Below are 14,874 nucleotides of genomic sequence, written 5' to 3'. Positions count from 1 at the left end.
CAATGTTATCTATTTTGTTATGATCCACTCAGTTGAATGCCTTTTTGTAATCAATAAAACACAGGTAAACATCTTTCTGGTATTCTCTGCTTTCAGTTAAGATCCATCTGATATCAGCAATGATATCCCTCATTCCATATCTTCTCAATACGGCCTGAATTTCTGGCAGTTCCCTAGCAATGCTAGCAATGTACTACTGATACCATTTTTGAAAGAAATTCAGCAAAATTTTACTTGCAGGTGATATTAATGATATTCTTCGATAATTTCTGCATTCTGTTGGATCAGCTTTCTTTGTAATGGGCACAAATATGGATCTCTTCTAAGGTTTGACTTTTCACATTTGAGGCTCTAATTCACTTGGAATTGATATTTTGTGTGCATTGTAAGGTAGATCTAATATTTTATCTAATTTTATTTTTCTCTATAAATTAATTGGATCTGTAATTTATATTTTGTGATACTGTAGGATTTTGTGTCAGTTATATTTATTTTACCAATTTGTTAGGTTATGTTCCTATTTTCTTTGTACTAGAATGGTTTCTGTAATATGAAAACTATTCTTTGAAACACTTGAAAATTCAGTAATAAAGCAACTGAAAATGTACTGGTGGTGGTAGGGAGGGGTCAGCTACATTTTGCTAACATTCCCAGGTTGTTCCTAAACTTTTAATTTATGCATATTTATTTTGGTTTTGATTTTCTCTGTGTGTTCATTTTGGTAGCTAGTCCTTTAAAATAACTCTTAAATACATATTTTGAAAGAATTTACTCTTAGATTTATTAATTCTGTGTTTGTGTCTCTTCATTAATTTATTTTTGCTTTGGAGTTTTTACTTTCTACATTTAATTATTGGTGGATATGTCTAAAAATATAAAACAAATGATTAGTTTATTACCTTTGTTTTTTCTTATTAAGTACTAGAACTTGTAAAGCTGTGAATTTGTCTTGGAGTATAACTAGATATGTTCCGTAAGTTTCGATACATAATGTTCTATTTTTTTTTTGGCGATAGCATTACAAGTTTTTTAATGACTTCTTTGACCCAACATTGTTTATTTTTTGCTGGTGTAAAAATGTATGATTCAGATCTGGATGTATTGCATTACAGTTACAACATGTGGCTTGTACAATATTTTTTTAACATAATGTGAATTTTAATGACTTAATACAGGCTCCATTTTTGTAACATATCCACATAAAATAGTAATGATGGTGTCTTTTCTTCAAGATGGACTTTTACATATATCTATTCTTTTGTCAGTTGTATAGTTCACATTGTCATTTTGTTCTTTCATCTTTACACTTATTTATAAAAATCTCCCACTCAGTTTTCTTTGTGCCAGTGTCCCTTTTTATTTCTAACAGCTTTTGATCTGTACATTACAAAAAATACTACTGAAAATTTTGCTATTTTTGTATATTGTCAAAATATTCAGTAAATATAGTATTTAAAATATTTTCATGAAGCTTCATGTGATGTAATACATGTTTGCACTGATTGATTTTGCACCTTTTAATTCTATTGGAAGGAGCCCTGGTGGCACAATTGTTAAGCCCTTGCCTGCTAACCGAAAGGTTGACAATTCGAACCCACCAGCTGCATCGCAGGAGAAAGATGTGGTGATCTGTTCCCATAAAGGTTACAGCCTTGGAAACCCTATGAGACAGTTCTACTCTGTCCTTTCGGGTCACTGGGAGTCAGAATTGACTTGATGGCACCTAACAATAACAACAGAATTCTTTTGCATTTAAATTTTATCTGATAGTAATATTGACGTATTTACTTTGTTTAGATTTGGCTTAACTGTCTTCATTAAGTCAGTCAAGTTGAATATCTTTTTATATGTTTATTGCTAATTTTAGTCTCCTCTTCTGTGAAATGCCTGTTCATTTGTTTTGCCCATTTTTCTCGTATTGACTTCTTTTGGATGTTATTCCTTTGGATACTACTTTGTCAGTTTTATATGTTGCAAACAGTTTTTTCCCCAGTATGTAACTTATTTTTTTTGAAACATAGTAGTTGTTCACTTTAGTATAGTCAAATTCATCAATTTAAAAAAAAAAATTCTCTAACCTAAAGTCATAAAAATATTCTCCTAACATCTTGTAAAGTACAGTCCTACTCTTCTCATGTAAATCCTCTGGGATTTAATTTCTATATATGTTATGAAGTAGAGGTCCAGTATCTAAACAGCAAAGATTGAATAGTTCAGCCTTTCTTTACTGATCCTTAGTGCCTTTTCTGTCATATATGAAAGGTCTTCTATTTATTAATTATAATGGATTTATAGTAAGTAAGTTGGATGTTGGCTGAAAGCAGAGAATACAAGAAGGATGTCTACCTGTTTTATTGACTGTGCAAAGGCATTCAACTGTGTGGATCATAACAAATTGTGGGTAACATTGTGAAGAAGGGGAATTCCAGAACACTTAACTGCACTCATGTGGAGCCTGTACATAGACAAAGGGGCAGTTGTTCGAACAGAACAAGGGGATACTGCATGGTGTAAAATTGGAAAGGTGTGCATCAGGGTTGTATCCTTTCACTGTACATATTCATTCTGTATGCTGAGCAAATAATCTGAGAAACTGTACTGGAGGGTTGGAGGGAGACTCATTAATAACCGGAAACCCTGGTGGCATAGTGGTTAAGAGCTACGGCTGCTAACCAAAAGATTGGCAGTTCAAATCCACTAGGCACTCCTTGGAAACGCTATGGGGCAGTTCTGCTCTATCCTGTAGGGTTGCTATGAGTCGGAATTGACTCGACAGCAGTGGGTTTGGTTTTGGGTTTCATTAACAACCTGCGATATGCAGATGACACAACCTTGCTTGCTGAAAGTGAAGAAGACTTGAAGCACTTACTGATGAAGATCTAAGACTACAGCCTTTAGATGGGTTACACCTCAACATAAACAAATCAGAAATCTTCACTAGACTGATAAGCAGTATCATGATAAACAGAAAAGATTGAAGTTGTGAAGTATTTCATTTTATTTGAATCTATAATCAATGCCCATGGAAGCAGCAGTCAGGAAATCAATACGACGAATTGCAGTGGGCAAATCTGATGCAAAAGACCTTTTTTAAAGTGTTAAAAAGCAAAGATGTCATTTTAAGGACTAAGGTGTTCCTGACCCAAGCTATGGTATTTTCAGTCACCATATAAGCCTTTGAAAGCTGGGCAATGAATAAGGAAGACCAAAGAAGAGTCGATGTGTTTCAGTTATGGTGTTGACGAATATTGAACATATATACTATGGACTGCCAGAAGAATGAGCAAATCTGTCCTGGGAAAAAGTACAGCCAGAATGTTCCTTAGAAGTGAAGGTGGTGAGACTTTGTTTCATATACTTTGGACATATTATCGGGAGGTACCAGCCCCTGGAGACATCATACATGGTAAAGCAGAGGGTCAGCAAAAAAAGAGGAAGTCCTTCAATGAGATGGATTGACACAGTGGCTGCAACAGTGGGCTCAAACTTGCAATGATTGTGAGGATAATGCTGTGTTTCATTCTGTTGTATACGGGTTCGCTATGAGTTGGAACCGACTTGATGGCACCTAAACCACAACAACATATTAAGTCTTATTATTTGGCAAAGCAAGTATATCGCCCCACCCTGTTCGTTTATACACCTTTTTCTTTGCTTCAGAAATTTCCTGTTTGTTTTTGGCCATTTGCTCCCCAAATCCTTTTAGAATCAACTTGACTAAGTTCCAAGGAAAACTTTCTATGGATTTGAATTGAAATTGCCTTGATTCTGTATAACAATTTAGAGAGAATGTACATCTTCATGATGTTGGATTTTTGTATCTATGCCTGTGATAACATTTATTTAGATCTTAACTATTTGTTCTTGGTGTATAGAAACAATTGATCTTGGTTAGTTAGTTATTCCTGGTATATAGAAACAGTTGATTTTTGTATATTGATATATCCTGGAGCCTTACTAAACTCTCTTTGTCAAATTATTCAGATAATTTGTGTATAGATTCTCTCCCTTTCTCTTTCTTATCTATGTTGCATCTTTTGTGAAAAAGGAATATTTAACTTTTCTTCTCCCATTCTTCTATTTTTTATTACTTGGCAGATGATGTGAGAGACCCTCTTCACATAACATGAAGTAGATGTGACTGTAGACATGGTGGTAGAGGATGTTCTTTGCTTGTTTCTGTTTTTCAGTAGAGTGCTTTCAACAGATCACTATGTGTATTTGCTATGAGCACTTGATGTTGTTATTGTTAGGTGCCATTGAGTCAGTTCCAACTCATAGCGACCGTATGCGCAACAGAATGAAACATCGCCTGGTCCTGTGCCATTCTCACAATTGTTGCTATGTTTGAGCCCATTGTTGCAGCCGCTGTGTCAGTCCATCTCATTGAGGGTCTTCCTCTTTTTCACTGACCCTCTACTTTATCAATCATGATGTCCTTCACCAGGGACTGGTCCTTCCCAATAACCTGTCCAAGGTACATGGGATGAAGTCTCTCCATCCTCACTTCCAGGGAGCACCCTGGCTGTATTTCTTCCAAGACAGACTTGTTCGTTTTTCTGGCAGTCCATGGTATATTCAGTATTCTTTGCCAACACCATAATTCAAAGATGTCAGTTCTTTGGCCTTCCTAATTCATTGTCCAACTTTCGTATGCATATGAGGTTATTGAAAATATCATAGTTGGGTCAGGTGCACCTTAAAATTTCTCAAAGTGACATCTTTTTAACACTTTAAAGAGGTCTTTTGCAGCAGATTTGCCCAGTACAGTTTGTTATAGGTACCTTCTTATCAGATAAAGAAAGTTCCTTTCTATTTATAATCTGATAAGAGTTTATGTTATGAATGAATATATATATATATTTTATAGTAGAATTTCTCCCTTTTTTCTCGGAGCTGTTGTCTCACAATCATGGGTTTTCCCCTTTACCTTTTTTGGGGGAGATGAGTAGGTAAAACTAGCTACACACTTCTGTGATAAACTGTAACTCATATGTACTGTATTTTTTTATGCATTGATAGTTTCACACTGGTAACAATGTGAAATATGCTTGTAATTGACCTTTATCATACTGTGAAGTTTGTATCTATTACACATGCAGCATAAGTAGTTTTACTAATTAATTAGCTCAATGTTTCATCAAAGGACATATCTATGAAATGTGGCAAAAAAAATATTTCAGGAAAATCAGAACAGTGAAATAATGTTTGTCTCCTTGATGAATCCATAATAATCATGCTTTTATCTTTGTCATTTTAATTTCATTATTATAGATATTTTTGCTATGTACACAGAATTAATATTATGTAACTTGTAGATAAGTTTTTAAGTTTTGATGAATTTTGTAATTTTTTCCTAGAAAGATAATTTTTATAACTTTGTCTTCCTTCATTTGTAATTGTTTTTATTTTTAAGTTATTTTATTAATGACTTTAGTGAGCACAGAAGATGATTTAATCATTTGTTTTTCCTTCATAGGTTAGTGACATTGGAAAACAGCCCATGTATAACACCAGAGTTACTTCGTATATTTCAGAATATGTCAGCACTTCTTGGTATGTTAAAGCATAAATTTAGAGATATTTTTGAATGTAGTTATAATTTTGGGACCTTATAACTGACTAAATTACAGATTCTGTTTTTTATTAAAGTCCCTGTTACTGATAAAAAATGTTTAAATGTATTATAATGATTTCCAGATTTTCCCATATAAATTTTTAGTATAATTTGTGCTTATTAAAGAAAAAAGCAGTTACTATCTACTTGATTCTGACTCGTGACGACCCAATGTATGTCAGAGTAGAAATGTGCTCTGCAGGGTTTCCAATGGCTGGTTTTCGGGAAGTAAATCGCCAGGCCTTTCTTTGAGATGCATCTGGGTGGACTTGAATTTCCAACCTTTAGGTCAGCAGCCAAACACGTTAACTGTTCACACCACGCAGGGACCGGAGACTCCTGCTTATTAAAGAGTAAACACTAAATTTCATCACCATGTGGGAAATTTTGTAATAAAAATGAAAAATGTTCCTAGGAAACTAATTATAAATTAAACTTGAACACTGCCTAGTAAAATTTGTATGTATGATGGCAGTTCTATAAGTTATTTAGAAGACTATAATGAAACTGCTCCTGTATGCCATGATTTTATCCAGCTTCTTTTACAGAATGTTTTTATAAGTGATTATTCATGAATGAGTTTTGTACCTTTTTCTCTGATTAGCTAAGGAATCACCATGATAAAGATTATTATATATTAGGAAATCAAATTTATTGTTTGTTGAAGTATTAGTTACATATGAACTATAAAATCAGGAAACTTCCTGTTTTTAATCAACAGTTTTCGCATATGAAACCTGGAACCTAGGCTGTGTTAGGAGTAGTGTCTTAGTCTCTTAGCCTTCCTGGATGAGATCTAATTAAATTAGTTTTGCCAATCTGAACATGTATTCTGACAATAATTAATAATAGGTTACTTATCAGCTATCATTCACAAGTGTGCAGTTATTTTTGAATTTCTTTTTATAATATCCGTTTATATTTTATTAGTGTTTGTGTGGGAGTTTACCACTGCAGGTTCACACCTAAACTCATGGAGTATTTGAGAATTACATACAATACTGTTTACGGCCCTTTGACCCTTTTTCAACCTGCAAAATTCTACCTTCTTTTATTGTTTATTTATAATGTGTATTGCAAAAACTTAAAGTTTTTTTTCCATTCAGAGTCCTCATTCTTTAAGACTCATCCATGAAGCATCTCTAATTCCTTCATTAGAACTTCGGGTGTACTAATATTGTAATGAGAAAGCATTTAGGCAGGAGAACACTAGGACAAAAGGCATAATTATTATGGCAATATTTAAAGACTTTTGTCTGAGAAATTATTTGTTGTGATAAATTTTATTAGAGGCAAGAATATTACTGAGGTTTAATGATGTACCAGGAAAGTAGACTCACACTTTGAAAATATCAATAAATGTGGACTAAAACACAGTTTCAACTGATAAAAAAAATTTTCCTCTCCTCATTTGTTGGATGACCATGGTGGCTGGATTATGTCCCTCACATTTTCTCTGAGTTTTTCTCTTCTTCTGCTCCATTCCTCAGAATCAGGTGAGATCTCAAATAATACCAAAATAACCATTTGTTTTCCCATAAAGAGATATTTGTTATTTATCATCTAGCATCTCCATGAAAGGGAACGATTCCAAGGATAAAGTCAGTGGCAGCAGGCCAGTCACTTATCAACACTCTCCTAGGAAAAGTGAATTTTGTCTCTTTCAGTCAACATAGAAAAAAAGAACAGGAAGTAACCTCTTCCCTTTCCTTTATTCTCTAGTGAAGGCCTTGCTAGTTCTATTCTTCCTAACTTGGAGAGCACATACAGTGCCATGCTAGGTAATCCATAGAGCTTCTTTATACTGCACATAGAAATGAAAATCTCAGGCTGACCCATTATCAACTATGTCTTATAAAGGAAATCAACCACTGTCATATATGCATGATTCCACAGAATGGCCTCACTTTACCTTTGTATTCCACCCTAAATTCAGCGTGCCTTGCCCCTGCAATGTGAAATTCCCATAGGGTTATAAAACAAAACAAAACTTGTTGACATGGAGTCGATTCCGACTCATAGCGACCCTGTAGGACAGAGTAGAACTGCCCCTGTAGGGTTTCCAAGGAGCGGCTGGTGGAGTTGAACTGCTGATCTTTTTGTTAGCAGATGAGCTCTTAACCACTTTGACACCAGGGCTCCATAGGTTTATGGGAGGGGGATTTAGGAGCCAGAAGGAAGAGATTTAAACAAACAGAAAAGTATGTAACTATAGTATAACGTTAAGACACTATTTTTATTGTAGATTTTGGTAAGTGCTCAAGTATAGTTTTTTTTTTTAAATAATATTTTATTGCATTTTTGGTGAAAGTTTACACAGTAAGTTAGGTTCCCATTTAACAACTACTACACATATTGTTCAGAGACGTTGGTTAGATTTTTCACAGTGTTTTAACATTCTCATTAATTCCATTGTGGATGTTTTGCTTCCTGTAATCTAGTTTCCCTGTCCCTTTACCCTTTCATCTTTGCTTTAGAGTAATTATTGACCATTTCCTAGTATAGTTTTACCATAAAAGCTTTGTAGTTGATGTGTAGTCCTTATCAAATCGGTATTCAGCCAGGTTTTATGTATTTGGAATATCTGGCACGTAGTAAGCACTATTTAAGTGTTTTGCTATTATATTTATTACTGCTAAGGCTACTATTACTGTTAACATTACTAATATTTTAAAAGAAAAAATACCCAATGACTGACTCTGTAGGATTTGTTACTTAACTGAATCAAGGATTAATGAAATTTCAACTTCGGGATGATGAATACCTGATTTAAACTTTTTTAATTTTCAAAGATTTTTAAAACTGTGTATTTTATAAATAGTATTAATGAATAGTGATATGGATGCAATTTGCATCTGAAGACAATGTTTTCTCACTCTTTAGGTTATGAGTTAGATAAGAAGCAACGGACTAAGCCAGTATTCTGCCAGGGGGAGAAATGTTTTAAAAAAAAAAAAAAAATTCTGTCCTATTGTGTGTGTATAGAATAATAATAATAATTCTAAAATATTACCAATAAAGAATTTATACATAGATTATTTTTGGGATCATGTTTTGATCTGTATGATGATGAATATACAGTCTATATTCTGTTGTATTAATACTATTATATATAATAAGACATACAAAATAGCATTGCATCAGCATTTGATTATATTCCAAATGGTTTTCACTTTGTACCTGAAAAGAATTCCTATTTGTATGTTATTCTGGTGATTACATTTTTAAGACCATTATTATTATTTTTTTTAATGTGCAGGTTTCTATAGGGGAGCCGCTTTGAAGGACAAAGCCTAAGGATTGAGAATATCTAAACACAGTATAATTTTCGGGGCCATATAATAGGAAATCTTTCCATAAGTAAGGTAGAATATTCCATGTCAGCATAGTAGACACTCAATAAATGCTCATTGAGTTAACCCATTTAACCAGATGTCAAAATATGATAATAATATGGTTCATTCTTATGTTAGTTGCTGTTTTAGCACTAAAAGTTTAGTATGAAATGAAAGTTGGATCATAGGGTTATCTAGTTCTTTTCTGAAAGGACCAAAAAGGAGCTTGATGTTCTTTTCTAAGTTTTCTAACTAGTGGGAAGTAGTTAGAAAAGCATTATTATCATTTGATGCCAGGTTTTAGACAAATATGTATGTACTACTCATTTGAGTAGCACTCAGAAAATATTTGTAAAGAAGGGTATATAACTTAGTTGTATAATTAAATCACTTCATTTAAACTAATTTTATGCAATGAGTTAATTTGCCTTTTTAAAAAATTTATTATTTTGGCAGAACTAAGTTCAGAAAATCTCAGAACCTGCTTCAAGATCATCAATGGTTATATCATTTTGTCATCAACAGAATTTTTACAGGTATGTTGTAGTTTTTGCCTTGTAAGAAGTTATGTATTATTTTGATTGTTTCCTCTTTGGAATCAGGGTGTACTGTTTCAAAATTTAAGGGTGGTATATTACTTGAAGGGAAAATGACAACAACAACAAAAAAAATTTGATCATGAGCACTGTACGCTGGAGGGCAGATGTGATGCAGTTCTAGAAATTATGTTATTTAACACAGAAACTACACTATGTAAGGTAAATATATCCTAATGTTCCTGTAAAGATCAGTGTAGTAGTAAACTTTGTAATTTTGTAATACGTAATCATTTTTCTTAGCTCTTTCTAAAATAATGTAACTTGAATTTGAATCTTTGTATGCTTAGTATAGAATTCTCAAATAGATTATAATGAGTTTCAAATTGGATTTTATGCCTTTTTGATATTGCACATATATTCATATGTATATATTGGTTTTTGATTGAATTTCAGACATATGCAATAGGTCTATGTCAGTCCTTTTGTGAGCTGTTAAAGGAAATTACTACAGAAGGTCAAGTCCAAGTGCTCAAGGTACTGTCATCTTTTAAAATGAATATTGTTTTAAGTTTTCTCTTTGTATTTTGTGAATTCGTACCTTCATTTGGGTTTGGGCAATTGGCAAGAAGGAGGAGAGCTGATAGAGGTTTGGACAGACATTTTATTTAGCAGTATTCAGTTGTACTGCTTCTAGGGGGGCATTGGTGGTTCAGTGGTAGAATTCTCACATTCCACGCGGGAGATCTGGGCTGTTACTGGCCAGTGCACCTCAAGCACAGCCACCACATGTCTGTCAGTGAAGACTTGTCTGCTGCTATAATGCTGAACAAGTGTTAGTGGAGCTTGCAGACTAAGATAGACTAGGAAGAAAGGCTGGATGATCTTCTTCTGAAAATAGCTGGTGAAAACCTCGTGGTTCACAGTGGTCCGATCTGCAGGGGTGCAGGACTGAGCAGCATTTTGTTCCCTTGTGTGTGCGCTCGCAATGAGTCGGGCAACTTAATGGCAGCTAACAACGATGAACCCTTTGCAGATGGGAGGAAGAAAAGATAGTAAGAGGAATTTACACTTTGGACTTAATTCTGAGTGAAGAAAGGAAAAACTGATTTGTATTGTGGGAATGAAAGAAACTTGGGAGAAAATTGGCCTGTAGTTTTGGTATTTTCATTATAGATTTTTCAGTGTGTGTTTTTTAAATATTTTTCCTTTACTAGACTTACTCTTTTCCATTATCCAAGGTTCAGTAAATATGTCTCTTATTTTCTCTGAATACACAATAAGTGATTTGGAAGGCTGGGAGATCCATAATTCTTATTGTTAAGGATTGTGCAGTGGTCATCACTATATCCGTTAGGAATGCTGTCTCAAGTATTCTCTGGTCCGTTTAGAATGTTATTCTCTTCTGACCTGTGTATTCAAGAGTGTACATCCAAATAGGAGGGTACAGGAGTTGCCTGGATAAAATGTTAGGGGTATTCTAGGAACAGCTTTAACATTCCTTAAAAACTTACTGTTAATTGCCCAGCTATTAGTTGCATACAGTTTGCCTCCACAGTACTTGGTATGTAGTAGACACTTGATAAATGTTTATTGAATATATGAAAGTAAATGAAAATATGGATGCTCATGTGAATGAATAGAAGTTTTTTTAAAAAGACATTTCAGCAGACTAGTCCTAAATTTTTTAATAATAATTTTTTTGATATATTCATAGGATATAAGCCATTAATACAAAACACTAGAGATTATCCAGATGTATATATATATAGCTAAGTTAACTTTGGGTATCTTCAAAATACAAGCACTGACACTTTGACTGTGGCTATAGAGGAAACTTGGGGGAAGGAAGAGGTTCCCACTATGTATGCCCTACAAAGTTGAACTTACGTTCAAATTTTAAAAATCATGTATACTGCTTAATCTTTCCTATAGTAGTAACCACTACTTGTTAGAGCACTTCCAATAAAAAAAGGGCTCTAACAACCTTAGTGATCAAGTATACTTTAGGCAGATCAGTCTAGAAGGTCATTGTAAAAGTTGTGCTTATCTGAAATTTGTTCATAGCACATATTAAATTTGAATTTGTTCATTCATGTACTAAATTCCTGCTCTGGGTAAAGCACTGTGCTAGTTACTTAGGAGAGGATGAGACTTTTAGAAACAAAATGTAACAGAAGACTTCTTTTTTAGGTTCTCAGTAGTTCAGAATACAAGGTACTTGCAAAAATAACCACATTGTAAGGCAGTGATCTAGATTATTGCCCAATTTCTAGTAATTATATCTGTGTAGCCTTGGGAATTTAAACGTTTTATGTCTCAGTTTTCTTGCTTTTTTAACAAGTGAGGTTTGGAATAAATGGATACAACAACAACAGTCTTTCAGCTCTTAAATTGTATGATTCTTGGGACAGATGCATATGACTAGTGCAAATAGTGCATATTACAGAAATTATGAGGAGTGATGGTCACTTCTGATTGGACTGTTTGACAAGGTTTCATGGACTTCATCATTTGAAATTCCCTAGAAATGGGAGACAGTGTTCTTAATGGAAGAGACAGTAATAAATGCCAGTTGCTCCTGTGCACTGGTTTGCACACCCAGCTATGCTACTTACACAGTTCTTAAATACTCTTTGGACTTAATTTGCCTCATCTGTTATGTAAGGGGTTATACTAAATTATTTTTAATGATTTGTAATTGTGTGTTACCTGAAATCCTTTGTGTTAAATTATAATCTATATATTCTAAGTGATTAAGAAAGGGGGTTGTTCCTCACATTGAAAACCTCCCAGACTAAATTTGAATTGAAAGTTTTTTTGTTTGTTTGTTTTTGCTTTTATGCAACATTATTAGTAAAGTAATTGTTGAAAGATTCCTTGTTATGAATTATTTGAAGTGAGCATTCTGAAATTTTTTTCATATAAGAGGCAAGTTTTTAGAATGTGTCCTTAGGCGAAAGTATCTAGTTCTTCTTAGTATTTGTTTTTAATTCTGTGTTCACAAAATAATTGCAGGCAGTATAGCATAGTGGGTAAGACTATAGACTGAAACCAGACTGCTAGAGTTAGAATATTGGCTCTCTATTTCACCGCTCTGTGACTGGACAAGTTACTGCACTTCTCTGTTCCTCACTTTCCATCTGTAAAATGACGATGATGATACCTTTATTTCCTAGCATTGATGTGAGGATTATGTGAGTTTATATATATGAAACACTAAGAACAATGCCTAACATGTAATAAGCTAATGTAAGTGTTGCTATTTTTATTTAATTATATAATCTCTCTTTGGGGGGAAACAGTATTATAATTGTTAGGCTCAAATGATTAATTTGATTACTAACATCTTAGGCTATAGAAAAACAAAACAAAACAAAAAAACAAATTGTTCTACCTCATGCTTTGACTATTTCCTCAAAAGAAATGTTTATTTAAAATAAAGAATGTTGTTGTTAGGTGCTGTCGAGTTGGTTCTGACTCAGTGACCCTATGGACAGCTCAATGAAACACCACTCGGTCCTTTGCCATCCTCACAATCTTTGTTATGCTTGAGCCCATTTTTGCAGCCACTGTGTCAGTCTGTCTCGTTGAGGGTCTTCCTTTTTTTCGCTTACTGTCTACTTTACTGGAGCCCTGGTGGCGCAATGGTTAAACGTTGGTCTGCTAACCAAAAGGCTGGCAGTTTGAATCCACCAGCCACTCCCTGCTCTGTCCTGGAGGGTCGCTGTGAGTTGGAATTGACTCAGCGGGAGCAAGTTAGGTTTGGTTTTTTGGTCTGCTTTACCAAGCATGAGGCCCTTCTCCAGGGACTGGTCCCTCCTGATAACGTGTCCAAAGTACTTGAGACAAAGTCTCGCCATCCTCAGTTTTAAGGAGCATTCTGGTTGTACTTCTTCCAAGATAGATTGTTCATTCCTCTGGCAGTCCATGGTATAGTCAGTATTCTTCACTAACACCGTAGTTCAAAGGCATCAGTTCTACTTCGGTCTTCCTTATTCATTGTCCAGCTTTGGCATGCATAGGAGGTGATTAAAAACACCATGACTTGGGTCCTAAAGAATGCATAAGTTAAATTTATTTTTAAAACTAAGCAGGTGCTAAAGCTGTACTCTTTATTAAGAACCTTTGTATCTCTACAGGTTCTTTAAAAATAATTTTAATGATTCTTTGTTCTCAGAATCACACAGTTGTTTAAAAAATTTTTTATTACAGAAAATTACAAACTTACATACTATACAACACTACCCTTATAATTTTACTAGAAAGAAAATCTTTGCTTCTCCTTTTTCTTTTGAAGTGGAAGAAGGTGATATTATTTCTCCCTTAGTTGTATTTTTTTGTTGTTGAATGATGCAGCACAAATTAATCATCAACCAAATATATTTTAAATATTTATAACACTTAACACAAGTTATAGATTAAACAATTTCTGTGTAAGTATGCCACCAGTAGGTCATTAGAAGGATACATGTACTTGAATTAAAAACTGACAATCTGATAACATGTGTTTAACACTTTTTTTTTGGTATAAACATTGGCTATAGCTACGACTGTACATTTGATTTGAAATATCAGAAGCTGGATTTTATTATTTAATAAATGGATGTCAGATACTAAGAATATACTAGTTATCATGAATAAATTTTTTGTTTTTATATAAGGAATATTTTAGGACTATAGTACTTTTACTTTATGCCATTACTTGAAGGGTAGGAGAACACTCAGAGCTTTTGGCATTGTCCTATTCTCAGAGTTCTGATATAGCTGTAATTATAGTTTTTAATATTAGTTCATTATTTTTAGTTTTTGAATATTGCTCAGATAGTTTTTCTTAATATAGTGTGCTGTGTAACATTTTTTTAGTAAATGTCACTGTTATACTAATTTCTGACCGTACATAGAAGTTACCTTCTTTGTTCTTCGAAGCAGAAAATTACAATGTAATGAAAATTGAATGGAGAGACCAGTATACCTGTTTTAGGATTAAATGGTTTAAAACAAAAATAGACTTTTATTGTACTCTGTGTCTCTGAACAAGTTATTTGGATGAATACAGTTATAATCTAAAAATACACACATTTCAATTTTTTTTTACATTTAATTTGGAATTTATTGGTATGTTATATACTACTTTGAGTTTTGAAATTCTCTTTTCTGTTACAGTCGTATCAAGCAGTATAGAGCCAAATTTTTTTCATTCATTGTGATAAGGCTAATTTAAGATGGCACAAATATCTTTAAGGTAAAATTTTTTCTGTAATATTAGTAATAGCTGATACTTTGCATTTGCTGTGTGCTGCACGAGGAGCTTAGGCGGCATAGTGGTTAAGTGCTCAGCTGCTAACTGAAAGGTCAGCAATTGGAACCTACTAACCACTCCACA

At 33.8% G+C, this 14,874-nt stretch overlaps 1 protein-coding gene across 5 annotated transcripts in view; it reads left to right on the top strand.

Annotated features, from left to right (window-relative positions):
- The window catches only part of IPO11 (importin 11), a 274,257-nt gene that overhangs the window by 137,790 nt on the left and 121,593 nt on the right, over positions 1–14,874 (top strand). For 4 of the 5 annotated variants that reach the window (XM_023729611.1, XM_023729613.1, XM_023729615.1 and 1 more), the window contains exons 22-25: positions 5,480–5,556; positions 7,108–7,113; positions 9,409–9,488; positions 9,945–10,025. In XM_023729611.1, the coding sequence (XP_023585379.1) occupies positions 5,480–5,556; positions 7,108–7,113; positions 9,409–9,488; positions 9,945–10,025 (244 nt within the window). The remainder of the gene's footprint in view (positions 1–5,479; positions 5,557–7,107; positions 7,114–9,408; positions 9,489–9,944; positions 10,026–14,874) is intronic. The other variant, XM_004374553.2, reaches the window with a different exon arrangement.

This window comes from Trichechus manatus, unplaced genomic scaffold, assembly GCF_000243295.1.
Source record: "Trichechus manatus latirostris isolate Lorelei unplaced genomic scaffold, TriManLat1.0 scaffold00029, whole genome shotgun sequence".
NCBI classification, from domain to species: Eukaryota; Metazoa; Chordata; class Mammalia; order Sirenia; family Trichechidae; genus Trichechus; species Trichechus manatus.
Note: the sequence above shows the minus strand (reverse complement) of the source record. Positions and strands in the feature narration are given on the sequence as shown.